This window comes from Balaenoptera physalus, assembly GCF_965194825.1.
Source record: "Balaenoptera physalus genome assembly, chromosome: 2".
Lineage (NCBI taxonomy): Eukaryota > Metazoa > Chordata > Mammalia > Artiodactyla > Balaenopteridae > Balaenoptera > Balaenoptera physalus.
In genome coordinates, this window is record NC_138883.1 from 76,393,630 (window position 1) to 76,421,488 (window position 27,859).

General features: G+C 39.3%; 1 protein-coding gene across 6 annotated transcripts; it reads left to right on the plus strand.

The window, feature by feature from the left end:
• Nucleotides 1-921: 921 nt before the first annotated feature.
• TTC5 (tetratricopeptide repeat domain 5) lies at nucleotides 922-27,859 on the plus strand. Of its 6 annotated transcripts, XM_082452413.1 has the most exons (10): nucleotides 1,458-1,611; nucleotides 4,835-4,967; nucleotides 5,916-6,127; nucleotides 6,489-6,639; nucleotides 7,836-7,927; nucleotides 10,995-11,051; nucleotides 11,632-11,778; nucleotides 12,126-12,340; nucleotides 15,342-15,486; nucleotides 18,380-27,859. In XM_082452413.1, exons 1-10 carry the CDS (start codon nucleotides 1,492-1,494, stop codon nucleotides 18,497-18,499), a joined length of 1,392 nt encoding a protein of 463 aa, XP_082308539.1. In that variant the 5' UTR covers nucleotides 1,458-1,491; the 3' UTR covers nucleotides 18,500-27,859. The 6 variants fall into 6 exon arrangements, 5 of the variants coding, with proteins under 5 accessions (XP_082308543.1, XP_082308540.1, XP_082308541.1 ...); XM_082452417.1 differs by lacking the exon at nucleotides 15,342-15,486 and having other exon boundaries at nucleotides 922-1,611; nucleotides 18,380-27,233; XM_082452414.1 differs by lacking the exon at nucleotides 10,995-11,051 and having other exon boundaries at nucleotides 1,456-1,611; nucleotides 18,380-27,228.

Here is a 27,859-nt window from a genome sequence, read left to right on the forward strand (position 1 = left end):
GAAAAAAATCTTGACTTAAAAGCTTAAAAACATCCCTCCCTATTTCATTGCTAATTACACAGATTTTATAGACTGCAAAGTTTTTCTTCCCTATGAAGTTTTAAATTTTGTTAAAAAGTGATTTGAAGAAATAATTTTTGTACATTCATGATTTCTGTCCTGAACCTCTGCTTCTTCCTTTGTTAGGTTCACAGAATCAGTTTGAAGTGTAAGTAAGCTATGATTAAAACTAAAAAGTAAAGAAAAACTCTGGTGGACTATTACATGGTACTTAAAAAAAAAGTTATTTAAGAGTTTAATACATTCATATGGTACGAATTCAAAAGGTACAAAAAAAATTCATAGAGTAAAAATTCTACCTTTCACCCCTATTCCCCAACCACTCACTTCCCCTTTCTGGAAGCAATTACTGTTCCCAGTGTCTTGTGTCTCTTTCAGAGATAGTCTATGTGGAAGCAAATACTTTTTTATGTAAAAATTATGTTTGGGGACTTCCCTGGTAGCACAGAGGTTAAGAATCCACCTGTGTCCACCTGGGGACACAGGTTCGAGCCCTAGTCCGAAAAGATCCCACGTGCTGCATAGCAACTAAGCCCATGCACCACAACTACCGAGCCTGCACTCTAGAGCCTGTGAGCCACAACTACTGAAGCCCGTGTGCCTAGACCCCGTGCTCCACAACAAGAGAAGCCACCACAATGAGAAGCCTGCGCACCGCAACGAAGAGCAGCCCCCACTCACTACAGCTAGAGAAACCCGCGTGCAGCAATGAAGACCCCAATGCAGCCAAAAATAAATAAATATATTAAAAAAAATTTTTTTAAATAAAAATTATGTTTGTTTTTGAATAGGTAATACATTACATGATAAAACATTCAAAAGTGTACACAGTGAAAAGAATGTTCTTTGCCTAGGCAACTCTCAGTCCCCCTATTTCCCTCTCCAGAGACATTGTTTTTTTAAATACCCTTGGGGATATAGTCTATCAATAAATAAGCATTATTAGTGACTAATACGTATACTATTAGTGTATTAGTGATGGCTTTCTTAATACCATCCCAAGTGCAGTAGATTTATTAGGATAGTGTGTTCAAAATCATAAAATTCCTCATGTATAGAAAATCACTGTAAGGCCTGGAAAACATTTGGACAAGTTACCTTACCATTGTACTACATTTCCCGCAAAATTTTAAACTTAACAATACAGGCATCCACTGTCTTAGCTTGTTTTCTTTTTTGGGGTATTATAATCTTGGTATAAATAAATAGGAAGATACGAAACAATAATATGTATGCACTCAATCTGAGAACATTTTGTTTACAGGATTTGGAAAAGAAACAAGTTTGCAGACCATTTCCTTTGAGCTATAGCTCAAAGGCATGGGGTTAATTAGGTTTGGAGCGACGCCCTTTGAAAACCAGCTCAAAACCAGCTTCTTTGAAAACTCAGGCGCGGTAAGCCTCCAGAGCTCTAGATGTCGCTGTGGCTCCATGGTGGGGACGGGTATGCGTCTCTGTGGTTATAAAGTTGGGGGCGGAGAAGCCAAGGGTGTCTGGGAAATGATGGCTGAGGAAGAGGAGGAAGTCAAGGAAATTTTGTCGAAATTGCAGGTGAGGCCATAGATTAAAATCTATATTATTCGGGAAGAAGTAGAGAGCCCAGTTTATGCAGTGCCTTCGAATTTCTTGACATATACCCGACGCTGGTGTTTGTGTGGTTACTATAACAACTACCGAAGGTGCAGCCGCCGCTGGCTAGGGGAGGTCCCGGGCGGGGGACGGGCGCAGCCAGTTTGTTGGGACCACCTGCTGCTGACCTGACTGCACTCAATTTCAGTCCTGTTGGGAAGAGGATTTATTGCTAACTTTATTCCTGTACATTCTTGGGAATTTTTTTTCCCCTCGATTCACTCACAACAAATAGCATACACTTGTGTTTGGCAGATCTGCAGGAGCTGTTACCTATCGCATGTTGTTTTGATCCCCACAAAGACCATGTCTTCAGTACTTTTCTGCTTTCAAATTGGCAGCGATCACAATAGTGGCTTGCACCGCGTGTATTCTGGTTACTCCTCTTAGAACTTCACAGTTTTGATTTTTTGCACACTGTGCAATTACAGTTTGGGGCCTGGGGCAGAAGGCTCCAGACTCCACCCAGTCCACAGTTGACTGTGGTGAGTGGGACAGTCTTTTGTACTTGGTAGGTAGCAGCTAACTAATTGCTTGGTTCTTTACCTTTCTTTTGATGACTGAAGATTTTTCTTAAACCTCAGAAACTGAGTTTTTTGTGTTCTAAGACAGCCTGAAATTTAAACATTAGGCTTATGACAAGCTTGTAACTTTCTTAAAGGCTTCTACTGCAAAAGTTTAAACATTGGTGAGATTTCTTTGTTTCTTGAGCAGATTAAAATAATAACGCTTTTTAGAGTGTGAGCTTTATTTCACATCCAGTTGACTTGGATTAATTTCATTTTATTCCCTAGTGTGACTGACTGAAATCAGAGATTCTCAATCCTGGCTCCATATTACAAACATTGTTTGTGTATGTATGTTTGTATATGTGTAGAAAAAAACCTGAAAAGGTAAACTAAGCAGTGGTTATCTCTGAGGTTATTGGGATGATTATGAGGAATTTTGAACCTTTTCTATTTTACATGTACCTATTTGAATTTTAACAACTAATATATATTGATTTTTGCCATGAGAAAAAAGTTATTAAAAATGTTCACTCTAGGAAAACAAACCAACAACAAAATCAAACAATTTCTTGCATGTTTGCTATAACAACTAAAAACAAGCAATAAGACCTTTTCTATAACTCTTAATATGTAGCTGTGCTGATTGCAGGACAAAAGGAAATGGGTTGTAGTATTTGCTGAGAGCTGTCTTTTCCTGCTTTGATTTGTGGTAGATGCCCTAAGCAGCTAGGCAGAGGATACCTGGGGTATCTTGGGGGTGAGTGGGGAAGGTGCAGGGCTGGAATAGGAGAATGCAGTAGAGAGAGGAAAAGGATGGTGATGTTGCTATTCATGGGAATGGTGGTAAACTTTATTTCATTGTTATAGACATTTTAGGTTAGAAGGAATATATAAAACGATTTTTCTCAAAGTGTGTTTTACAGATCATTTTTATTAAAGTCATGCAGGGTGCTTGTTAAAATGCAGGATTTTGGGTTCTGCTAAAACTACTAACATCAGAATGTCTGTAGGCTGGGTCCTGGAAATAATACACACAACACAACTTGAAAAGCACTGCTGCAGAAAGCGAGAGTCTAACTTCTTCATTCTGGGTAGGATTTTAAATTAAGTATAGTACATAAGTATTTGTTAGAGAAAGAGAGATTCATTAATTTATATAATGAGAGCCTATCATGTCCCACACCCTCTGGTAGTGCTCAGGTATAGCTCTAAACAAAACCGATTAAGATACTCCCATCATGGAGCTTACATTCCAGTGGTGGAGATAGACAGTGGATGATTAATGAATAGGCCACATAATTTCAGATAAGTACCATGAAGGAAGATAGGAGTGTGATTTAACAGTGGGGCGGAGGAGGAAGGGGTTACTCTAGTTTGGGTAGTCAGGGAAAGCCTCTCTGAAAAATTGATATTTGAACTGAGATCTAAATAATGATGAGAAGTGAGCCATGCAAAGGTCAGGAGGAAGAATGTCCAGGCAGAGAGAACAGCATGTGTAAAGGTGGGATTGGGCTTAGTGGATTTGAGGAACTAGATGAAAGCCAGTGTGGCTTGAGTATTGTAGGAGAGTGATAAGAAGTCTGCGGCAGGATGAATGGTGGGAGGTCAGATCTTATAGTCTTCTAGGCCGTAATAAGGAGTTGGATTTTATTCTGTCTGCAATGGGAAACTGTCTGAGGGTTTGTGACATGAGGTACATTTCTGTAAGGCCACTCCAGCTATAGTGAGGAGAATGGGAAAGGGTAGAAGCAGGACGACCAGTTAAGAAGCTATTGAAATAGTCCAGGCAAGTAATGATACTGATTTAGCTGAGGATAGTCATAGACAGATGGAGACAGGTGGATGGATGTGGGATGTGATGTGGAGGTAGTTGATAAGACTTGGTAGGATTGGATTATACCTTTCTGCTGCTGTTTTGTTTTAGGAAAGACTAGATAATGGAAAAGCTTTGACTGGTGTCCCAGGAAGACTCAAAGATAGAGATATTTAAAGAGGAAAGAGAACATTTACTTGGAAAGAATGCAAGAGAGCCAGAAGGTGACTTGACAAAAATAAAACAAACAAAAGCACAAGTGTTTAAAGAATCAAAACTCTGTAAAAAATACCAAGGTTATGAAGCTTAAATTGGTCTGTTTGTTGTGGAAAACGACTCTTACTTGTCATATTCACAGAGGTCATGTATTTTCAGATACCGACATAGGAATAATCAGGGGTAAGGGATTATTTTTGTTAGGAAGTCCAGTTTTAAATAGGTAAATTTCGAAGTTTTACACTTTGGGGACCAGTACCAGATAGGATGATCTTATTAACTTTGTTTTATCTCAAGTTGCAAAGCCTTTCCTCCCTCCTGACTATGGTACGTGAAGTGCTTAGTCATTTTGGAAGCTCTGCTGGATCTGGGAGGAGAGAACTATCATCACGGTGCTGACTGGCTTGGGACAGTGTGAGAGTAGGCTGGGCTACTTTCCTTCATGATCTGTGGTATTTTGATAGACCTGTCCACCTGCCTCTTGTGTCATTCCTAGGTAAGATAGAGAATCAGCATTTCCAGGCCAAAAGCTGGTATGGCTAGCCAATCTCAAATTTACTTGTCTGGTATTCTCTGCACTTAATGGTACCATTCTTATACTTCCTAGGAACTGGTGGATCAGCTCTATTCATTTCGCGAGTGCTATTTCGAGACACACAGTGTTGAGGATGCTGGGAGGAAGCAACAGGATGTGCGGGAGGAGATGGAGAAGACCCTGCAGCAGATGGAGGAAGTAGTGGGTATGCGTCCCAAAAGAACATGCCAGCCCCCGGGCCCTCACTGAAATGTGGTGGAGTTTTGCTCTCTCTGTAGATTCTTTGGTGGCTGTAGATTCTCTGTAGACCCTATTTGTGGCTGCCACAAGATAGTACAACAGAATATTTCTTCTAAGGGTGCCAGTGCAAGGATGGCAGCCTTTCAGCTCTCTAAACTCCATTTCCCAATGCCATGAAATAAAAAAGAGCATGCTTGTTGCTTGATGACTATTGCAGTAGTCTTCTTAACTGACCTTTCTGCCTCTAATTTCTTTTACTTCCAAATCAACTTAAATAATGACCACGGCCATTATGTTTCTAAATCCTTACTTCACGCATTTACTCTCATTCCTTGTCTGCGTCTCTGCTCAAGTATCTTCAAAGATTCCTACTTTTGACTGATTGAAGTCCAGACCTCTTCACTTGGTATTCAAGTCTCCATTGTCTGACGTTTTTTTCCTACCCTTATCTCTGACTACCTGCTTACAAAGGAACTTTTTGTTTCATTCAGGGTGAACCATCCATTCTCCCACTAACATGCCACATGTATTTCTGCCTCTTTGTTTACATCATTTTTCTCCCTGGAGTGTCTGGTCTTTTCTCCTTTTCACTTTGTAAAGTCCATTCATTGGGTGTATGCCATACGCTCCTTTTCATTGTCTTTTTGATTTTCCATGGATATGCATTGTCCTCTCCACTAGATTGTAAGCCCCTCAAAGGTAGGGGTAGTGCTTTCTTTGGTACCCTGTTTTCTAACGGTACGCTGCATGTGGTAGGTTTTCAATAAATGATTTGTTCATGAAGATTTTTCTCAATTATTTCATTCCTAGAACTGGCATGGGGTTATTCCTTGAGAGAGAATACCCTAGTCTTACCTGTAAGACTGCCTAGGTTTCCACTTTCCTTTCCACTTTTCTTTTCCCTTCCTCCTAGGTTCTGTCCAGGGCAAGGCACAGGTTCTGATGCTAACTGGGAAGGCACTGAATGTGACTCCTGACTATAGCCCTAAGGCTGAGGAGCTTCTGTCAAAGGCTGTGAAGCTGGAGCCCAAGCTGGTGGAAGCCTGGAACCAGCTGGGTGAGGTGTACTGGAAAAAAGGGGATGTTGCAGCTGCCCACACCTGCTTCTCAGGAGCTCTCACCCATGTGAGCCACCCACTATGCCCTTGGAAAACGCAGATGGGAAGGATGGGATTTCTTTGGTTCTGTGAGTTTCCCTAGATCATGAATACCAGAGTAGAATTGTACTGGAACTTAGAGAACAGAATTAGAAGGGGAGGAAAACAGGGACAGGGGACTGAGAAAGGAAGAAGATGATGGGATCAGGTTCAGGGGTAGATGAGAAGTGAAGAAAAGTTAGCAACCAAGTTGATCCTGTAAATGGGGGTCTGAGACACAGATGGCAGTAAGAATTAAGATGAAAAATTAGAATAAGATTGAGATAGAGTAGATCTGGAAAGGGGAACTAGAATCACAAAGGTTGAATATACGCCTTCTCCATTTGCAGTGCAAGAACAAAGTCTCCCTTCAAAACCTGTCAATGGTGCTTCGCCAACTGCGGACTGACTCTGGAGATGAACATTCTCGCCATGTCATGGACAGTGTGCGACAGGCTAAGTTGGCTGTGCAGATGGACATCCTTGATGGCCGCTCTTGGTGTGAGTGCTCTCAAAAGATCTCCAGCAAGTTTCTAGAGCAGTGGTTCTGAACCGTGGCTGCACACCAGAATCATCTGGAGCCCATCTATTGAGTTTGACTGCAATCAGTGTGAAGCCAGGGCATCTTCGCTTTGAAGAAGCCCAAAAGATATTTTGATGAACCACTATTCTAGGAACTCTTGGACCTTTTCATCGAAGAGAGCAGGCTTATGTTTCCATATAAGCAAGGCAGGGCTTTTGTGCAGTCTGTTGTAGTTTCTCCTTTGGGTCCATGTTTGCCTCTTTATCCCAGTGGAATTTTGGGTATACTTGTAAGTTTAGTGTCATCAGTGGTTTGTTTCAGATGTGGGGCCTTTCATTATAGACTTTTGAGGGTAACCAAAATAGTTATACTTTGAACTTGAGCTCTGAGATGATCCATCACTGTGTTTCTTAGTTTTTTTCTCCTCCCCCCCAACCCCCTTAGGTGGGACAGGATGCCTAGAGTGGGTTGGAGTTGGGTATTTCTCTTCCTTAGGTCAGTTACCCTCTGATAACTGGTAGCTTACCCTAGCAGGTTAGACTCTGGTTAATTAGTTTCTCCTGAGGGCAGGCCTTGTTAAGAATGGAGTGCTCGGGAGTTCCCTGGTAGCCTAGTGGTTAAGATCACAGGCTTTCATTGCCATGGCCTGGGTTCAATCTCTGGTCGGGGAACTGAGATCCCACAAGCCATGTGATGTGGCCAAAAAACCCCACAAAAACAAGAAGAAGAAGAAGAGAGTGCTCTGGCATATTTCAGAAAAGTTCCTTTGCCCCCTCCCTCTGCTGGAAGTATGAGGGTGTTCTTCTCCGATATTTGCTGTGGGAATCTGGTTCAGTTCCTGGAGGTGAATCTCACAATATTGTGGGGACTCCCTTGTGACTGGGACCCCTGGGCTTGTCAACACTGAGCCTCCAGAATTCATCAGTTTCAGTTTAGGTGTTCCTACCCCAGCAGTGTTCCTGTGGTAGCTCATAAGTTTCTGCTCTGCTAAGCCATAACTCCCTGTATTCACCTGTCTCTCCAATTTTGGGGGCAGCGGTTTGCCCTGTGTTATCCCCTTTCTTATGCATCCAGGAAGAGTTGTGGATTTTTTAGTCTGTTCAGCTTTTTCCTGGTTAGGATTGAGGGGCGGCTTCAAGCTCCTTACATGCGGAACCCTGTGTTTCTCTTTCAGATATTCTGGGGAACGCGTACCTTTCTCTTTACTTCAGCACTGGCCAGAACCCTAAGATCTCCCAGCAAGCCCTCAGTGCCTATGCCCAAGCAGTAAGTATTTATGGTCACCCAGGCAAGATATATAGGGGCAGCAACAGAAACAAGAGTGTTGTTCAGTCTTCCTTGTGGCTTTTTAGCAAGATGCACGGGCAGTGTTTGCTGGCGTCCAGTGTGCGTAGTTTCGCAAAGCTGGATGTGCAAAGGTGATGTATCAACCACTTGCAGTGTGTGCCTCAGTGCTAGGTAGCTCCTTGAGCTGTTTGGATTTCGTACAGGCGTGTATAACCAAACCACAGAGCCCATGCCAACATGTTCATCTTTTTAACATGTTCTGTGTGAAAATAATGCTTATTAATATTCGTGTACATTTTTTAAAAAAATGAAAACCCTGATACTTAAGTATAAATTAAGCAGTATCCCCAGGTTAACCATTAGATAGTATGGCTCTGGATCTCCCACAGACTAAAATGGAAAACAGCATGTAGCCCATTCTACATTATAGCCTAGGGATTAATTCACCGGAGCTCATGCTTTGCCTTAGGCTTTCAGGCTATGTTTATATCGATAGCCACTTGCAGGGGGATTTCCTTCAGGCCTTGAGTGCCTGCTCACTGTTACAAGGTTTACATTGACCTTCTGAGCACTTTTTATATAGGCTTCATATTCACTTTCTTTTGTTTTCTCTTGACATGGAGACTTGCTTTTTAACTTACCATTATTTATTTTGCTCTGAGTGGCAGAATAAGGAATATAGCTACCTTATACTCATGTTTGCAGTTTAGGAACTGTTCTTTTTTCACCATCCCACAGAAACTTTATTTTTCACAAAGCTGAAGTGCAAAACATAGATAACCATTTTTAATAAGCACAGTCAAAATTTTAAGCACAAGATGTCTACAAGAATTATAGCTTTAAAAAATACAACCAATTTTTATATTTCAAAAATATCTCAACTCAAATTAATTTCTTAAAAAGTACACTTCTCATACTATTTGTTTGGCATTACCCTGGTTGAACTCTGGTGCAGCCATACTCGGGAGCTGTGGGCACACACGTGTGCACTGTGCTCTTGCCCTCACTGCTGTGCTGACGAGTGCAGCTCAACTGGTGAAACTCACACTCACGACAGAGGAGCGTGCAGTAATAAAATGGCTGTTTAAGAAATGACAGATATGACTTCCTCACACACTGTGCTTCTCACTGTAGTCTTAATGGTGGCATTTAACTCAGCCCAACCTGTATAGCCAGTGGGGTTGTTCTTTTTATCAATCAGGGACATTTTCAGGCTGAGGAATTATGTTTTACTCTAATTTCTTAATCTGGTAAATGTTTACATTTTAAAGCATGATGTACTCCTTAAAATTTTATGTTTGCCTTCTGCTAAACAGTTGCTTTTAACTCTTAATTTCTTCATCAGTCCTGCATTTTTAAACATAGTTGAACCAACCATTTAAACAATTTAATTCATGTTGTTTGTGCTTTTGCAGTGTGCCAGGCAATGAATAGAATTAAAAAAATAAAGTGATCATAGCCATGAACATAGCCAGCATTTTCTTCATGACATATTTGTCTGCATTGTCATGTGGTTTCTGGCCATGTATTTAAATTGGAGAATCAGAATTTGGCTTTCACTGTGTTTTAAGGGAGCTTGGATGTAGATGTTTGTATCTGGAGCCAGGCTCATGGGCAGAGGAAATGCATTAAATTGACATCATTTCTTTCCTAGGCTTTCCTCATTTATACCAGCATCTCATTGATTAAAATAAATTTTTTATCAGTTTTTTTTTTTTTTTTTTTTTAGTATTGTAGTTTTTACTGGAAAAAATTCACATGTAAGTGTATCTGTGCAGTTCAAACCTGTGTTGTTCAAGGGTTTTTTTTTTCATCTTTATTGGAGTATATCTGCTTTACAATGTTGTGTTAGTTTCTGCTATACAACAGAATGAATCAGCTATATGTATACATATATCCCCATGTCCCTTCCCTCTTGAGCCTCCCTCCCACCCTCCCTATCCCCCCCCTCTAGATGGTCACAAAGCACCCAGCTGATCTCCTTGTGCTATGCAGCAGCTTCCTACTAGCCATCCATTTTACGTTTGGTAGTGTATATATGTCAGTGCTACTCTCTCACTTCATCCCAGCTTCCCTTCCGCCTCCCCGTGTCCTCAAGTCCATTCTCTACGTCTCCACCTTTATTCCTGCCCTGCCACTAGGTTCATCCGTACCGTTTTTTTAGATTCCATATATATGCGTTAGCGTAGGGTATTTGTTTTTCTCTTTCTGACTTACTTCACTCTGTATGACAGACTTATTTATTTATTTGGTTGCACCAGGTCTTAGCTGCAGCTCACGGGCTCCTTGGTTGCAGCATGCGAACTCTTAGTTGCAGCATGCATGTGGGATTTAGTTCCCTGACCAGGGATTGAACCTGGGCCCCCTGCATTGGGAGCGCGGAGTCTTAACCACTGAGCCACCAGGGAAGTCCCTTTATCAGATGTTAATCACATATTTCTTCTATTTTTATACTATTGCATGGATAAATTATAATCATATTTTAAAGTTTCATGCACATACGAAACCCTTTCATCCTTGAGGTTTCAGGGATTGAGTAATATGTGCCACACAAGCAGTTACTGTATAACAGTGTGGGTATAGGAAACTTTTTTTTTTTAATTTATTTTATTTTTGGCTGCGTTGGGTCTTTGTTGCCATGCGTGGGTTTTTCTCTAGTTACGGCAAGCGGGGGCTACTCTTCGTGGTGGTGCGCAGGCTTCTCTTGTTGCGGAGCACGGGCTCTCGGTGCGTGGGGTCCAGTAGTTGTGGCACGTGGGCTCAATAGTTGCGGCTCGCGGGCTCTAGAGTGCAGGCTCAGTAGTTGTGGCACACAGGTTTAGTTGCTCCGTGGCATGTGGGATCTTCACGGACCAGGGATCGAACCCATGTTCCCTGCATTGGCAGGTGGATTCTTAACCACTGCGCCACCAGGGAAGCCCTGGGCAACATTTTGACAAGCAAGAAACTTAAATTTTTCCAGGGTAAGGAGGTTTAGGACATGTTGTGCATGGCCATCCTTAAGACTGAGACAAGAGCCACTGATGGTCTTTTTATCCCACTATAGGAGAAGGTTGACAGGACAGCTTCCAGCAATCCTGATCTTCATCTGAACAGGGCAACGGTAAAAAAAAAAAAAAAAATATCATTTGTGTGGGGGAGTGGTCATCTGAAGGTCAAATACATAAGATGTCTAGGTCTTAGCCTGTGAGGATAACTGAGTATTCACAGGGACAAGGTTGGGTACAAACTGCGAGAGGAAAGCCAAATTATTTCTGGAGAAAGCTAGCTTAGTTTGACTAAAGCATCTGGAGGGAAAGGAAAAGGGGCTGAGTTGGTGGGAGGGTACATAGAGGATGGGGGACACAGTTTAGAAGACTTTCCTGAAGTGTTCATTGTAAACATAAAAATAGAATCACCCAATATATACAACTTAACTGTTTTAGAGTTTGGAAGTTAGCTTCTTTGAAATGATTCCATCTTTGGGGTTGCGATCACCTTGGCCAGGATGTAAGGTGTTACTGGCTCCTCAGGCTGTTCATTTGTAGAAGAGGAAGACAGCTGGGAAGGAAAACAGTTTATTTCTCTAGATTCCTAGCCCACTGTGCTATTACTAATCTCTCCCCCGCCCCTCCTCCCACCCCACGGATAGTTTGTGTTGAACACACTTATAATTGGGAGGTTTTTGGTTACTTCTTGTGCAGTTACATAAATATGAAGAGAATTATGGGGAGGCCCTGGAAGGCTTTTCTCGGGCTGCAGCACTGGACCCTGCCTGGCCAGAGTCCCAGCAGCGAGAGCAGCAACTCCTGGATTTCCTGAATAGATTAACCAGCCTCCTTGAGAGCAAGGTAGAGATGTCTAAATGCTGAATCCTGCTTTTTTATTCTGCTGTAGGTCAATAAAATAAGAATAAAGTAGGCCTCGGTAGTAGTGACCCTACAGAAGTGGGTAGGTGGGAGGGGAGGTCTAGACTCTCAAGGAGAGTGACTAGTTCCCAGCTTTTTTTTTTTTTTTTTTTTTAACATCTTTATTGGAGTATAATTGCTTTACAATGGTGTGTTAGTTTCTGCTTTATAATAAAGTGAATCAGCTATACATATACATATATCCCCATATCTCTTCCCTCTTGCATCTCTCTCCCTCCCACCCTCCCTATCAGTTCCCAGCTTCTTACCTATTTCCTTTTCCTTTGCAGGGAAAGGTGAAGACTAGAAAGTTACAGAGCATGCTGGGAAGCTTGCGCCCAGCCCATCTAGGCCCTTGTGGTGATGGGCGCTATCAGTCAGCCTCTGGGCAGAAGGTGACCCTGGAGCGCAAGCCCCTGAGTGCTCTGCAGCCTGGTGTAAATAGTGGAGCTGTGGTCCTGGGAAAGGTGGTGTTCAGCCTTACTACGGAGGAGAAAGTCCCCTTGTGAGTTTCTCTTGCCTTTTCTCTTTTTCATCCTTTTAAACTAGTTGCTCTTATTTCCTGGCCTTTCTCTAAAAGTTGAGGACATTGTTAGTGGTCAGAGATTAGTGAGTTCTGCTTCACTTCTGTGACTGTCTTCCCTTCTGTGAGCAAGTATTGTTTAGGTGATATCTGACAATCTCTCTATAGATTCTGTCACCATCCATTTTTTCCCTGAGCTTGGTATTCTGTGGACTCCTGTATTCGAAGCTGAAATTTGACAGCTACTTTTTTTTATGAGACAGATGGAAACCTTAAAATTCTCCTACTTCTTTGTGTTTTCATGATCATAGAGGCACAAAGAGGAAGAATTCTAAGTCCTGTTTGGACTTAGGTATGCCTAAGCAGTTCTGGAAGGTGAGCTTTGAGTTTGAATTTATGGCCTGATGGAGAGATTCTCTCAGATGTTATTCAACAAATATTCATTGAGCATCTGCTATATGTGTTGTAGGGAGTTAAAAAAAAATGTAACACACCCAAATGAAGGGTGCTTATAGTCTAGCAGAGGAAATGAGTTAAAAATATTCATTTAGAAAATTTTTAACTCTTGAAAAATGAGGGTTTGGTCAGTGTCATCATTCCTTGGTCCTTCACTCACTTCCCAATCCCTGGTTGACTAGTTTCCTTTTTCTGTTTTCTGCTGAATTTTTTTTGTTTCTGGGATCACCAGTGTTTGATCCAGTAGCTTCTACTGGAAACATTCTGATTTCTCTCTCACTGTTCCCTTTCATATCCCTTCTGCTCCATTCAAACTAAAATATAACTCCCATTGTATGCCTGATATTCCTCCATGGCATTTTCATGGTATATGTATTTGAAGAATTGAAGAGCAAGAAGATAGTTGAGAAGAGTTTAGTTACTAGAGCAGACCCTAGAGCTAAGAGGAATGAGAAAGAAATATAGACAAAGGTAGGGTTTTTGGGGCCCTTGAGAACAAATATTTTGCTACTCCTCTTTTTATGTGCAATTGCTAAATGTTAAGTTCTACGAGGCCTCTGTTTTTGTTCCTTTCCTCTTTTCTGTCTATATCAGGACAGCAAATAGATGCCAGCGCTGATCACTTGGCAGTGGCTGCATGATTTACTGTAAAGAAGGATTCTGAGGCTTTGACTGGTTTCGCCAGGAGAATGCTGTGCTTGATTTGCAGTGTTTGCTGTGAATTTGGGTGTGCCAAGTGATGGCATGAGCATCGATTCTTCAGCATCTCACTTATAGGTCGTCTCATTTGGTGATGTCATACAAACCCAAGGCTTTGGCTGCCTCTTCTATGCCCACAGGTCTAGCTCCAGCCCAGGGCTCATTTCCAACTTTTGGATTCCTATATCTGGCTGCCTCTGGACTATAATAAGAAACCTCTAACTCAGTATGTTCAGAATTACTCACCTCATCTTTCTCTGTCAACCTGCTTGTCCTCCCTGAATTCCTTTTCAATCAATGGTACCACCTCTACTCAGTCACTTAATTAAGACTTCTGGAAGTTGTTCTAGACTTCTCCATTCTCTTGCTTTGAGGCAATCACCAAGTCCAATAGATATACCTTTTAGTCCCTACTTTCTTGTCTTTACTAATTTAATTCAGCCTCTTAACACTTCTCCAGACAAGTCTCCCTGTTCCCTGTTTTTCCTCCAGTGTTCCACAGTACAGAGAAATATTTCCCAGATGCAGATCTGACCATTGCTGTTTCTTATTTAAAATCTCTTACTGGTACTGTGTAGTTTTGTTCCAACCTTGGGATTATTTTGTAGGTTTCAGAACAGCTATTTTCATGCCTCTGTGTTTTTACACACAGTTACTATGCCTGGATAATCTTTTTGCTGCTTCTTGATATAGATTACATTTTTCCCCCAACATTTTATTATAAAAATTTTCAAACATACAGCAAAATTGAAAGAATTTTACGGTGAACATTGGTGTACCTATAGTCTACTATTAATATTTTACTATACTTAGTTTATCACAGATCTCTTTATTCCCCTGTTCATCTGTTGGTCTCTCTTATTCTTGGTCCATTTCAAAGTAAATTGCAGACATTAGTATACTTTCCTCTAAATACTTCAGCATGCAGTCATTAACTAGAGTTCAATATTTGTTTATAATTTTATTCTTTTTATGTAAAATTTACATACAATGAAATGTACAGATCTTAGTGTATATTTCCTAAGTTTTGACAAATGCATACACCCATATAACCTAAACACCTATAGAGAACATGACCACCACCTCAGAAGTTCTCTTATGTTCCTTCCCAGTCAAACCATATCCCCTTCCCTTAGAGATTTTTTTATTTCCACTGAGGATTAGTTTTCCTGTTTTAACCCAGGTAGTTTTTCATTCTTTAAGATTCAGTTTGAGGGTCTCCTCTTCACAGAAACCTTCCTGGCTTTCCATTGATTTAGACATTTCTCCTCTGAGCTCCCACAGCCCAACCTTTGGCTTCACTGAATTCATCACAAGCAAAAAGCTATTCTGGCACCTATTGCAGTTGTACTGTTGGTGATGGTCTAATTGTCTGACACCCACTAGACTAATAAGCTCACTCACAGTGCCTGACACATGATAGGTATTCAGTGAAAGTTTGTGGAATTAAATTAAATTGACAGTAATGGTTAGACAGTTTGATGAAGGTTGTGATAGTTAAATTGGTAGAGCAGGAATACTGTTCCGCTGCCACATTTTGAGCTAGTTCATTATTAATATTTGTTGAATGTGTCCCAAGTTCTTAGAAAAGTGACAGATTGATGAGTCTTGTGCATGTTCTCTAAAGATACATATCTAAGACAAATGAGCCCTCAGATGTACATAGTGAATGATAGTACCTGTCATAGGAGTTCTAAATAAGTAACTAAGAAAGCTTTTTTTTTTTTTTTTTTGGCTGATATTTTAAAACCCCTGTTTTTGCTTTTCTTTCCTGCCCACTTCCTTTTTTTTTTTCTCTTCTCTCTCTTAACCCATCTTAACCTGGCAGTACATTTGGCCTGGTAGATTCAGATGGACCTTGCTGTGCAGTGATGGTATATAATATGGTGCAGAGCTGGGGAGTGCTCATTGGGGACTCTGTAGCCATCCCTGAGCCTAACCTTCGGCTTCACCGAATTCAGCACAAGGGAAAGGTGAGTGATGGCTAGGATTCTTTCTCACCTCATAGGCTCTCAAAGTGGGACAAGTTTACCTCTTTTAAAAAAAATATATAAAGTAATGCATATATATGTGTGTGTATGTGTTGTATGATATCCTATATTTACACACGTATATGTATATATGTAATTTATTTTTTACTAATAGTTTTACTAAAAAGTAATTTTTTTTGTTTTTTGTTTTGTTTTTCTTTACTAAAAAACTACTAGTAAACAAAAAGAATTTTAAAAATGGACTGAACAGAGAAAGACAAATACATATGATATCACTTACATGTGAAATCTTAAAAAGCCAAACTGTGTAAACAGAGAGTAGAATGGTGATTATCCTGGGATGGTGGAACTGGGGAGATGTTGTTTAAAGGTATCAACTTGCAACCAGTAGATAAATAAGTCCTGGAGATCTAATGCACAGCATAGTGATTATAGACAACAATATGGTATTATAAACTTCGAAGTTGCCAAGAGACTAGATCTTAATTGTTCCCACCACAAAAATGAAATGATAATTATGTGATGTGATAGAGGTGTTAGCTAATGTAATGGTGGTAATCATATTGCAATATATAAATATATCAAATTAACATGTTAATTAATACCTTAAACTTACATAATGTTATATGCCAATTATTTCAATAAAAGTAAATTTTAAAAAATGGACTGAAATGTTGTCAGTCAGATGTTATTACTGTTAACAGTTTGGTATGTAAACCTCCAGTCTTTTCATAAATTTATGTACACATTCGTATGTATATTTTTAATTATGAGTGGAATATTATATGCAAATGTTTGTGAACATTTCCTGTGGTTTTCCATATTCTGCAACATTGTTTTGAATTAACACATAGAGGTGGTGATGAAGATGATGATGATAGTTAAAATTTACTGAACACTTAACTGACTGCTAAACACTGTGCAAGGAGTTTTATGGCCTGCATTGGATCATTTAATCCTTACAAAACTCTACAAGAGCAGATATTTAACCGCTTTTTCCCCATTTAGATCAAGGGTCAGCAAACTCTGGCCGATTGACCAAATCTGGCTCACTGCCTGTTTTTGTATGGCTTGTGAGCCAAGAATGGTTTTTATATTTTTAAATGAAAACAATTGAAAGAATAATAATTTGTGATACATGAAAATTACAGGAAATTAAAATTTCAGTGTTTGTAATTAAATTTTTTTGAAACAAAGTATACCCATTTGTTTACTGTTGTCTGTGGCTGCTTTTATACTAGTGTCAGAGATGAATAGTTCTGTGACAGAGACCATGTGACCCACAAAGCCTAAAATATTTATTATTTGACTCTTTACAGAAAAAATTTGCTGACCCCAGATCTAGATTATTGATAATTGTTCCTTATTATAAAAGTACTTTAGTAAATATTTTAATATCTGTGCATATCCATGATTATTAAATAAATTTAATTAATTCATTAAAGAAATTAAGTGAATTTCTAAGGTAGAATCCTGGCTCCAAAGGGTATGCAGAATTCTAAGACTTTTTTTTTTTTTTGACTGCATTGGGTCTTCATTGCTGCGCGCGGGCTTTCTCTAGTTGTGGCAAGTGGGGGCTACTCTTTGTTGCGGTGCACGGGCTTCTCATTGTGGTGGCTTCTTGTTGCAGAGCACGGGCTCTAGGCGCACGGGCTTCAGTAGTTGCGGTGTGTGGACTCAGTAGTTGCAGCGCGCAGGCTCTAGGCACGCAGGCTTCAGTAGTAGTTGTGGTGCGTGGGCTCAGTAGTTGCAGTGCGTGGGCTCTAGGGCTCGCGGGCTTCAGTAGTTGTGGCTCACAGGCTTAGTTGCTCCTTGGCATATGGGATCTTCCCAGACCGGGGATCGAACCCTTGTCGCCTACATTGGCAGGTGGATTCTTAACCATGTGCCACCAGGGAAGTCCCTCTAAGACTTTTGATACATATTGCCAAACTATTTTTTGGAAGGTTGTACCAGTTAATATCAACAGTGGATGTCAGTAATTGTTTTTCTATGATTTTCTTTGCAACTCTGTGTAGAAACCTTTGAAAAATTATTTGCTGATTTTACATGAAAAGTATAGCATCAATATTGTTTGGCTTCGGTTTCTCGATTATTGGTGAGGTTGAAAATTTTATCATATGTTTATTGACTATAATTCTTTTATAAATTGCTTTTTTTTTTGTCACTTGCCCATGTTCCTGTTAGGATGTTTTAAAAATTGATTTATGAAAACTCTTTAATTCACTTCTTTACTTTGACTTAAAAGAACCTCCTTTACACTCCAAGTGGAACAGCATTTTTTGGATAAAGATCTTTTAACAACACATTTTGCAACTTAAAGTACATTTGAACTGATAAACTGAGCTGATGTTTTCTGTTATTAGGAGAATGTTTAAACCTACATTTTGTTAATTCCTCCTGACATTAAAGGAGAAGTAAGTCTAATTTATATTAGGCAGATTAATTTATAACTTTACAAACACTTGATCTAAGAGTTTCTCAGACTTTCCATTGGCTCTGGCTTGGCTGCTGTGTGTATTTAGTTATAATTTTTGATAAACACAGTAGGAAGGGAAGATTCTGTAGAGCTGGTGGGACCCTTTTGTTGGGCAGTGCCAGGATCCTGTTCTTTTTGAATCAGAATTGTCCCATTCTTGTAATGACAGTTACTGGCACTCTACCTGTCCCAGATTTTCCTTCTGAAGATTGAAAACTTTGGGAAAATTACATACCCTATGTTAGTTCAGCTTTGTTTAATGTGAGATGGAGGTAAGGGGTATATCTACTGCGGGAGGTGGAAAGGAGGGGGTGAGAAAGCCACAGGTGGTGTATCCCTGTGCTGGAGTTTCATCTTAGGATCTGTAATGAGTCTCTGTATATTTGTCTTTTCCAGGACTATTCCTTTTCCAGTGTTCGTGTGGAGACGCCCCTCCTGCTGGTGGTGAATGGGAAGCCTCAGGGCTCCAGCAGCCAGGCCGCTGCCACAGTAGCATCGAGGCCACAGTGTGAATGACTTTCCTTGGATGGCATGCTAAAGAGGGAGTGGAGGCGAGGAGAAAAGCTCAAGGGCACTCGGCAACTGCACCAGCCAGATCCAGTGATGCAACTGGAATTGGGGGGATGTTTTAGATGACAACTTTCCTTTCCTCTGCCCTGTAAGACACTTTGTGTCTTCTTTCTCTCCTGTTATGTTCCAGCTCTCTCTGGGACCACACATGTCCCTGGTATATCTCCTGCCTCTTCCATTGCTCTTCTACGTTTTAGGCAAAGAGCATGGAGTTGGTAGAAGTGTTGGGACCTTGTCATGGGACAGAGTCCCCAAGGTTCCTGTTCTTGCCTCCTTCCTGAGCCTCATGTGTATATATCATTTCAGTATTTATTGCTAAGGGAGGGGGCTTAATTTTTTTAATGACTTAGTTTCTGAGCAATTTTTATTTTTAAAATTTAGGTGCTTCCCCTTCTTTGGGGCTGGAACAGAATTAAATTTGTTTGGAAAAAAAATACTGTGTAGTTTGGCCTGCTTCATTCTCTCTAGGCTTGAATTCTTGGTTTTAGGATCACTTCAATCCATTAGAGTAATACCTCCTTCCCCGCTTTTTTCTTTAAACAAAATAGTTTATTTCTCTCTCAGTTAAAAGAAATCTGGCAATAAGCAGCCCAGGGCAGGAATGGCAGTTCCACAAAGTTGTTGGGAACCAGCTTCCTTCCACTTCCCCATTCTGTCATCCTTAGGAGTGGCCCTTATCATAGTCCAACATGACAGCAGTACTATTCTCATAGTGTTACTAGGGTGAAAGACCAGAGAGAGCTAGATATTCAGTTCCTTTAGGTTCTAGCGATACATTTTATAACAGTTTCTTTTAATATCCTCATGGAAAAATAGGGAAATGTGAGGGAGGATTATTAACCAACTGAATGGTTATAACCAGAGAGTGCATTAATGGATACAGATTAATTTGGAAGACTTCTAGTGATGTGGCTCAGGTCTTTGTCCTTGGTCTAGTCCTGTTCAACTCTTGATTAGAGACTTGAATATCACTGATGACTCATTCAATTTATGAAGAATGTAAAACATGGAGAAGTCCTCAGAAAATGGATGGTATAATAAACATCAATCTATCTAAAGAAGTTTTAAGGGCTGAATCTAAAATAAAATTTTAAAGTCCATTCTTTTGGTCCAAAAAGAACAATTTTCAGAGGTGTATCTTCTACATCATGTATGAAAAATTACTCGGAATTTTAGTAGGTAAGATAAAGTCAATATGAGTAACCAGTATGATATAATTGCAAAACACTGTTTTTAGATTATACCAATGAATCTGCTAGCCAGAGAGTGTTTTAAATACAGTGTCTGTCAGGCCACATGTAGAGCCTTGTATTCAGTTCTGGTTGTTGATTTTGAGGCCTATAGTCATGGAAGAGTGATCAGGAACTTGAGGGGGTGTAAAATATCGTGAGAAATGTTTGAAAGCAATTGGGAAGGAGGAGGGTGGTGAGGTGTATACATTAAAGTCAGTAGAGAGGAGATCCAATAACTGTACCCCTTTTACTCAAGTCCTGAGACAAGTTGACATGTTCGTGTTGGGCCAGACAATAGAAAGATGGCCAGTAGGTGATAGAAGCAGAACTCAAAAGATTTTTTTGATGAAATACATGTACAAACAAGGATGCAAAATATGTGTGTACAGTTTAAAGAGTAATTAGAATACTTGTGAAAATGTCCACCTGGCTTGAAAACTGGAAATATCAATCACTAGTATCTTAGAAGCTCTTGTGTGCCTCTCCATGTTCTTATCTCATTTGTTTTTACAGATATATAATATCTCATTGTATGATTATGCCACAATTTATCCATCCTACTGTTAAACAATATTGGGTTTCATTTTTTTTTGCTATTAAGGCAATACATTATTAGTATTCTGTACATGTCCTGATGTGTAGGTGCAAGAGTTTCTTTTATAGCAATGGTTCTTAAAGAGTGTTCCTAGACCAAGTGCATCAGCATTACCTGGAACTTCTTAGAAATACAAATTCTCAGGCCTCAGTCCTCGAATTAGAAATTCTGGGGAAGAGTCAGCAATCTGTATTTAACAAATCCTACAGGTGATTCTTATGTGTGAGAACCACTATTTCAGAATATTGGCACAAGGATAGAATTGCTGGGTCATGGAGTTACATATGTTCAACTTTTTTTGGAGAAATATCAAACATTTTCAAAGTGGTTGTACCAGTTTGTCTCTGCTATCAGTGGATGAGTCTTCCTACTAATGAGTCTTCCGCATCCTCATTTATGTTTGGTGTCATCTTATGTTTCAGGGTTCACAAATACAGGAAGTTTGAATGATATTTCCCAGTGGCCTTAATGTGCATTTCTCTCACTGTTAATGGGTTTGAGCCAATATATATCTTTTCATATATTTACGAGCCACTAATATTTTCTTATGGTAAAAATGCCTATTTGTGTCTTTGCCCACCTCTGTATTGAATTTCAAATTGATTTGTAGGACTTATTTATCTCCTCTATTAATCTTTTGTCATTTTATGTGCTGCAAACATCTAAGAGTTTTTAGCTTGTCTTTTTTTTTTTAAACTCTCTGTATTAGATCCTTTGTTGAACAGTTCTTAATTTCAGCATTATTGAATTTATCAATACTTTCTTTTATGGTTAGTGCTATTTGTGTTTTAAGAAGTCTTTCCCTATCCTGAAGTCATCAAGACATATCCCCTCTATTGATTTATGAATTTTTATCATTTTGTCCTTTTCTTTCATTATGACCTTTCCTTGTGTTATGATGTAGGTATATAATTTTTTTCTTAATGAGTAATTAATTGCCCCAGCACCTTTTATTAAAGATCCATCCTTTGCCCACTGATTTTAAAGCCCAATCTGTCTTTTTTTTTTTTTTAATTAATTTATTTATTTATTTATTTTTGGCTGTGTTGGGTCTTCGTTTCTGTGCGAGGACTTTCTCTAGTTGTGGCAAGCGGGGGCCTCTCTTCATCGCGGTGCACGGGCCTCTCACTATCACGGCCTCTCTTGTTGCGGAGCACAGGCTCCAGACGCGCAGGCTCAGTAGTTGTGGCTCACGGGCCTAGTTCCTCCGCGGCATGTGGGATCTTCCCAGACCAGGGCTCGAACCCGTGTCCCCTGCATTGGCAGGCAGATTCTCAACCACTGCGCCACCAGGTAAGCCCCAAAGCCCAACCTCTCTTAAACCAACTTTTTATATATAGTATATAGGTCTGTTTCTGGGCTTTCTCTTCTGATCTATTCTGATCTATTTGTCTATTTCTATTCCAATACCATATTGTCTTATCGTTTTATAAAAAGTCAGTATCCAATCAGAATAACAATGGGCCATGTTGTTCTTAACCAGTGGTCCATTTACATTTTAGAACCTAAATTATGAAAAACTCCTCTGGGTTTTGCTTGGGATTGCACTGAATTTATAGATCAATTTAGGAAGAACAGACATGTTTATAACATTGAATCTTATTCATGATTTTCTTCATTTACTTAAGTCTTCTTCAATGTATTTCAATATAATTGTATACTTTTTCTGGAAAAGTCCTATATATCTTTTATTAGATTTATTCCTAGATACTTCGTAGTTCTTTATGCTATTGTAAATAGTATAATTTTAAAAATTACATTTTGCTAACTGTGCTTGGGAATAGATATACAATTGACTATATATTTTGTAGCTGTGACATTTTTAGAACTCTCTCATTCTAATTATTTGTTGATTCCTTTTGGTTTTCTGTGTATAAATAACAACTTTTTTGTGTCTTCCTTTCCAGTCCTTTTACCTTTTATTTTCTTTGTTTTCTGCAGTAGTTAGGATCTCTTGTATGCTGAATACAAGTGATGATTGCAAGCGTCCTTGTCTTGTTCTTATACTTAAAGGAAATATTTTCAAAATTTCAATATTAAATAAGATGTTTGTTACATAGTTTTTACATATGCCTTATCTTAGATTTCAAGCCTATTTGGGTTTTTATGATGAAAAGGTATTACATTTTATCTAATGCTTTTTCTGCATTTATTGAGATGGCAGATTTTTTTTTTTCTTTTAATCTGTTAGTGTGGTGGATTACAGTACTCAGCTTTTGATTAATAAATCAAACTTGCATTCTTGGTACAAAACTTACTTGGTCAGGATATGTATTTTTTTTATATCGCTGGATTCACTTGTGTAATATTTAAGATTTTATATCTGTGGGTCACAAGTGATATTAGTTTATGAGTCTACACTATTTCTTAATCTAGTCTAGTCTGGTTTTGGTGTTAAAGTTATGCTAGCCTCATACAATGAGTAAAGAGCACTTATCCTGTATGTTTATTTGAAAAGATGATATAAAATCAGTTTGTCTTTTTCTTGGTAGAACTTGCCCATAAAGTCATCAATCAGCACCTGGCATTTTCTTTATGGAAAGATTAACTTCTGATTTAAATTCTTTAAGGTTTATTGGATAGAATTATTCAAGTTTCTCTTGATTCAGTTTTGATATTTTGTATTTTTTAGTAATTTATCCATTTCATTTAACTTTTCAGATTTACTCTCCTAAATATTTGTAGTCTGTTCCTTATTTGTTTATTCTCTATGGTATCAGTCATTTTGTCCCCTTTTTCTCTACTGGTATTATTCATTTGTACCTTATCACTTCTCCTTCAGCCTTTTGTCTCTTACAAGTCTTCAAAGAAATTGACTTTGTTTACCCTCATCTTTTGTATATTTTTTCTGTTTCATTAGTTTTTATTTTTATCTTCATAATATCCTTTTTTTCTCCTGTTATAAGAGTGCCTATTCATGAGCTGGGATATAATTTTTGTATCTGATAGGCAACATGACATTTCATTGTTTTAAATTTTCATTCCTTTATTTGTGATGTTGAACATCTTTTAATAAAATACTTGCTAGCTACTTATAAATTTGATGTAAAATGTAAAAGAGAGCATCCAAGACTGAGGAAAATGTATTAAAGAAAAAAAATTTAGGGAGCTATGTTTAGGAAATGATATAGCACTTTGTACCATCTATATTATATGACACATTTTATTGTATTATGATTACTTGATTATATGGTTTGAACATTAAAGGACAGCCACTAACTCATACTTATCTTTGAGTTCTAGACATTATTATATACATCTCTGAGTGTTGGACATTGCCTGACTCGATAACAAATGGCTGGCTGGCTGGACAGATGGTGGGTTAGGAAAACAAGATATATTAGATTAATATAGAGAGTGTTGACACCTTGTATGCAGAATAATAATGATTTTGAAATTTTATTCTATTGGCTTGAAGAGCCTTTAGAACAGGGCTCCTGCTTTGCAATTGCTTCTCTTGTAGGTTCACTTGGTCTCTAGCCTTCAGAGAGGTAGTGGAAATTGTGCTATTCTTTATCACAATACTTGTAGAGGTGGGCCATGGAGGTCAGAATTAGGAAACGGGGATGGAATATATCAGTCATGGTTCAATCAGGGGAGCAGAACCTTTATGAGTTATGGGATAAGGGATTTATTATATAAATTAGACCTCATGCAAAGTCTTATATGATAATATATTTATTATATAAAAAAGACCTTATGTAGTTCCAGCTTAGCGGGTTGGCACAGTACAAACCAACATGTAGAACTGCTAGGAGGATACTCCAAGAGTAGAGCAGAAGTTGAAGGTTATAACTTGGTTCTACATGGGAGGAAAAGAGGCCTAATTACAGTGATTAGGGGAAGAACTGAAGGGATAAAAACCTAGGGTGTTGAGTCTGAGAGGGTAACCGTGAACATAGTGAACCCAGGTAATTGCCAAAGCACAAACTGTTTCTGATCCGTGGATATGATGTGCGTAGCCCTGGTGGAGAAGTCAGAATCTTATTGAATCCTGCTTCCTATATGGACACTTCTTCCTCATCCTCTCTTTAAATGGTGGTGGCCTTAGGAGTTCTACCCGTGGCCTACTGCTTTTCTTCCTCAAAACATTTTCATTGAACCATTTCATTCATAGCCATGTGTTCATTTACCAAATTACTAATTTTCCTAAATTTATATTTCCAGATCTTTTTCCCTAGCGCTACTGATAAGTTTACACCTGCTTACTAGGCTATATGTGCCATAGACATTTTAAATCCAACGTATCTAAAATAGAACTCATTATCTCTAGCAGCCACCTCTGTTGTCTCTATATTAGCAGCTGACATCACCATGTATTCAGTTATCTAGGCCAGAAGCTTGGGAAGTCATCTCTGATTCCTTCTTCATGTCTAATATCCCCCAGTCTGTCACATGGCTGTTATGTTGATCATGTCTCCTAAATATATCTTCACTTATCTTCTGTCCATTCATATTGTCTTAGTTCAGTAATTCTGTATTTCTTGCCTGACTATGGCAATGGTGGTCTTTGTTCTCCCTATAGTTGAAATCTTACTTTCTCTAATTTTTTTCACTTTTTAGTAATAATGATCATAATAGTAGTGTTGTCCAAGTTTATGTTTGTAAGTAGTAGAGCCATGATTTGAAATTTTTACTGTTATTGTGCTTCAAAGGCTATGGGTGAGTTTCTTACCTCTCTGAGATTCAGTGTCTCCATCTGTAAAATGGAGGTGATATTACTACCTACCTTGTAGGATTGTTATGAGGATTAAATGAACTAATACATGTCCTACAGGTGGTACATGACAAGTAGAGATAAGCAGGACTCAATTATGCTGGAATTCCAGCTGTATTAGAGCTGGAATTTGAACCCAGTCCTCCTGACTCTAGAGCTTGTACTCTACCCATTACACTAATGTGCTCTTCTGCTGTTTCAGAAGTGGGAAGTGCTGCCAGCAGTTTCACCTTTCTCAAAACAAATCTGATCATATAATTTCCTTGTTTAAAAACCCTCAGCAATTCTTTAATTCCAGTAAGACACTCCTTCACATGGGCCACAGCCATCACGTTTTGGTCTGCTTATCTATATTACCTCATTTCTGCCCTCTTCTTATAATCCTAATGCATGGCAACCCCAGCATATTTTTAATATCTGGAAATTTCCATGCTCTTTCATACCTCAGCACTTTTGCACATGTGATTCCTTCTGCTTGAAATGTGTTGTCTTCATTCCTGGAGAGCTCCTGATTGTCCTTTGAGATTCAGCTCAAACATTACCTCTTTTGTAAAACCATCCTGAGATATTCGATTTTGGCATGCCTGTCTCTATACTCTCAGAGCACTTACCGTGTTTTAATTATTTGCCAGTTTCCTATAGGCTGTGAACTTTTCGAAGGTACTCATCTTAGTGGTCTTAAATCCTAGCTCAGTACCTGACACAAGTGCTCAATAATTCACATGGAACCATTGAATACATTTTAAAAGAGTATGCATTCTGTTCCCATGGTAGTCTCCTACTTTAGTCCGTGGTAATGACTGCCTCTTGGTGTCAGGATTCTGTTAGCATTTTCCTTCTCTACTTACTGATCTACCTACATCTGTGATTTGTAGAGTCAGGGTATCAGTGTTGAGTGTGACCTGAGAAGCAGTGTCTTCCAGTACTCCATTAACTTAATTTATATATTTTATCTTTAGATGTGCATAGCTGCATTTCCCATTGCGTCATATAGCCTCTCACCTTTCTTCTTGTGGGAGACTCCCTCTGTATCAGGCCAAGAAATCTCCCTTGATCTCCAGGAAAAGAAGTTTTTCCCTTTTTGTCAGTGGCTTGCCAGGCTGTAGAGTATTAGGGAACCACGTTCTCAATACTGGCAGATTTTGTGGCCTTCATTCTTTCTAATATTGATCCTTCATGCTGAAGTGCTAGCTTATTTTTCTGTTTTCTCAAAATATTTGAACAAAAATACTATTTTTTTTCCAGATGAAATGTATTGTTTAGGATCACTCTTCCTACAAGCCAGAATCACATTTTCAATTTTCCTGTCACTTGGTTGGTTTTCAGCACACCCTCAGCTCCTGGCAGATTTGCATTGAGCAGACAATCATGGGGAAATTCTCACAGAAAGTTGTGTGTGTATACGTACATGTGGATGGTGGTGATGGAATGGGGAATAAGTGGCAAGATACAGGAGAAAGAAAACTGTTCTGTCCTGTTTACCCAACATGGGAGGCAGCATTATACGGTGGGAAAGAGAATTGGATTGTGGTTTTCTGCTCCCTAATTGTAACTTTCTTTTTCATTGAATTTCAGGAAATTATATATACAATAGTGTAAAATTGTAAAATTATAAAAAAGCTAACAGAAAAAAGAAAGCCTCATTTCCATTCCTGACCCCTAGTTCCTTTGCTGTAGTAACCACTCCATTTTCTTACATTTTATTCAAGAGATATTCTATGTATATATAAACTTAGTGGCATATCACTTAAAATATACAAATAATACTGCTTTTATGCTCTTAGATCTCTTGAACTTCAGCATTAACTTTTAAAAATTCCTAGATGAAAATACTAATCCATACCTGACAGAACCCACAGGGATTTGGTTTGTGACAATCACTGAAGTAGTATTTGTGAACATGCTTGAAAATCATCAGGTATTTTACAAGTACAGGGTGGAGGGGAGGGATAGTGATGGAAGTAGCATTTTCTCCACAAAGGACAGTGAGTCACGTGTGATCTGATTTGACAAGAGCAGTTCTGAACTGGCAGCAGGTCTGTTGTGTCAGCAGCATCCTGCCTAACTCTTTTGGGCATGTTTCCCTGCCTACAGGTCCTGTCCCTCTTATGGCACGGTCTTGGGGTTTTCTGCATGGCTAATCAAGAGACTCCACTTGCGTTTTAATTGTCAGGTATGTATTCACTTGGGATAAGCAGTGGAAGCTTGCCAGATTGTGGGACACCTCTGCCCCCCTCCTTCACCCCTCCCCTTTGCTCTCTCTTCGTGCTCAGGGAGTTGGTGCTGGAACTTGGCTGATGCAACAGTTTGAATCACCATCCCTTCGTGCTGTGGGATCCATTCACTTTTAATTTGTAGTTGCTGGAATCATTTCTCCCCTCCCTCGTCCTAACTTCCTTTTTTAATTGGCTCCCATGGGCCTCCAACTCCTGCTTTAATCAACCAAAGCAGAGCTGCTGCAGAGAGTCTTAAACTGGTGCCTGGGGACCCTAGGTTTTTCTGTTATGACTCTCCTTCTTCAACTTTTTTTTCTAATCTGTTAAAACAACTTATCTTTGGATTAGGCCTGGGGGTATAGGGATCCTTAGGGCATTGGTTTCACCGAGGCAGCTTGAATAGCGCCAACTTCTAGATTTTGCCAACTATTGCGTGTGGCCTGGAGCTTTTTGTTCCTGCTAGCAGAGAGGGAGAAGATTTCTGGCTGAGGTGTCCAAAATGGGCCTGGTGAATGATGGGAGTAGATGAAAAACTTATCATTTGAG

Excerpts from the sequence above, each read along its gene's own strand:
- TTC5 (XM_082452413.1), top strand. The coding sequence starts at position 1,492 with ATGGTGGGGACGGGTATGCGTCTCTGTGGTTATAAAGTTGGGGGCGGA. Across the intron at positions 6,128-6,488 it reads TCTCAGGAGCTCTCACCCAT|TGCAAGAACAAAGTCTCCCT; the intron begins GTGAGCCACCCA and ends CTCCATTTGCAG. Across the intron at positions 11,052-11,631 it reads TTCATCTGAACAGGGCAACG|TTACATAAATATGAAGAGAA; the intron begins GTAAAAAAAAAA and ends CTTCTTGTGCAG.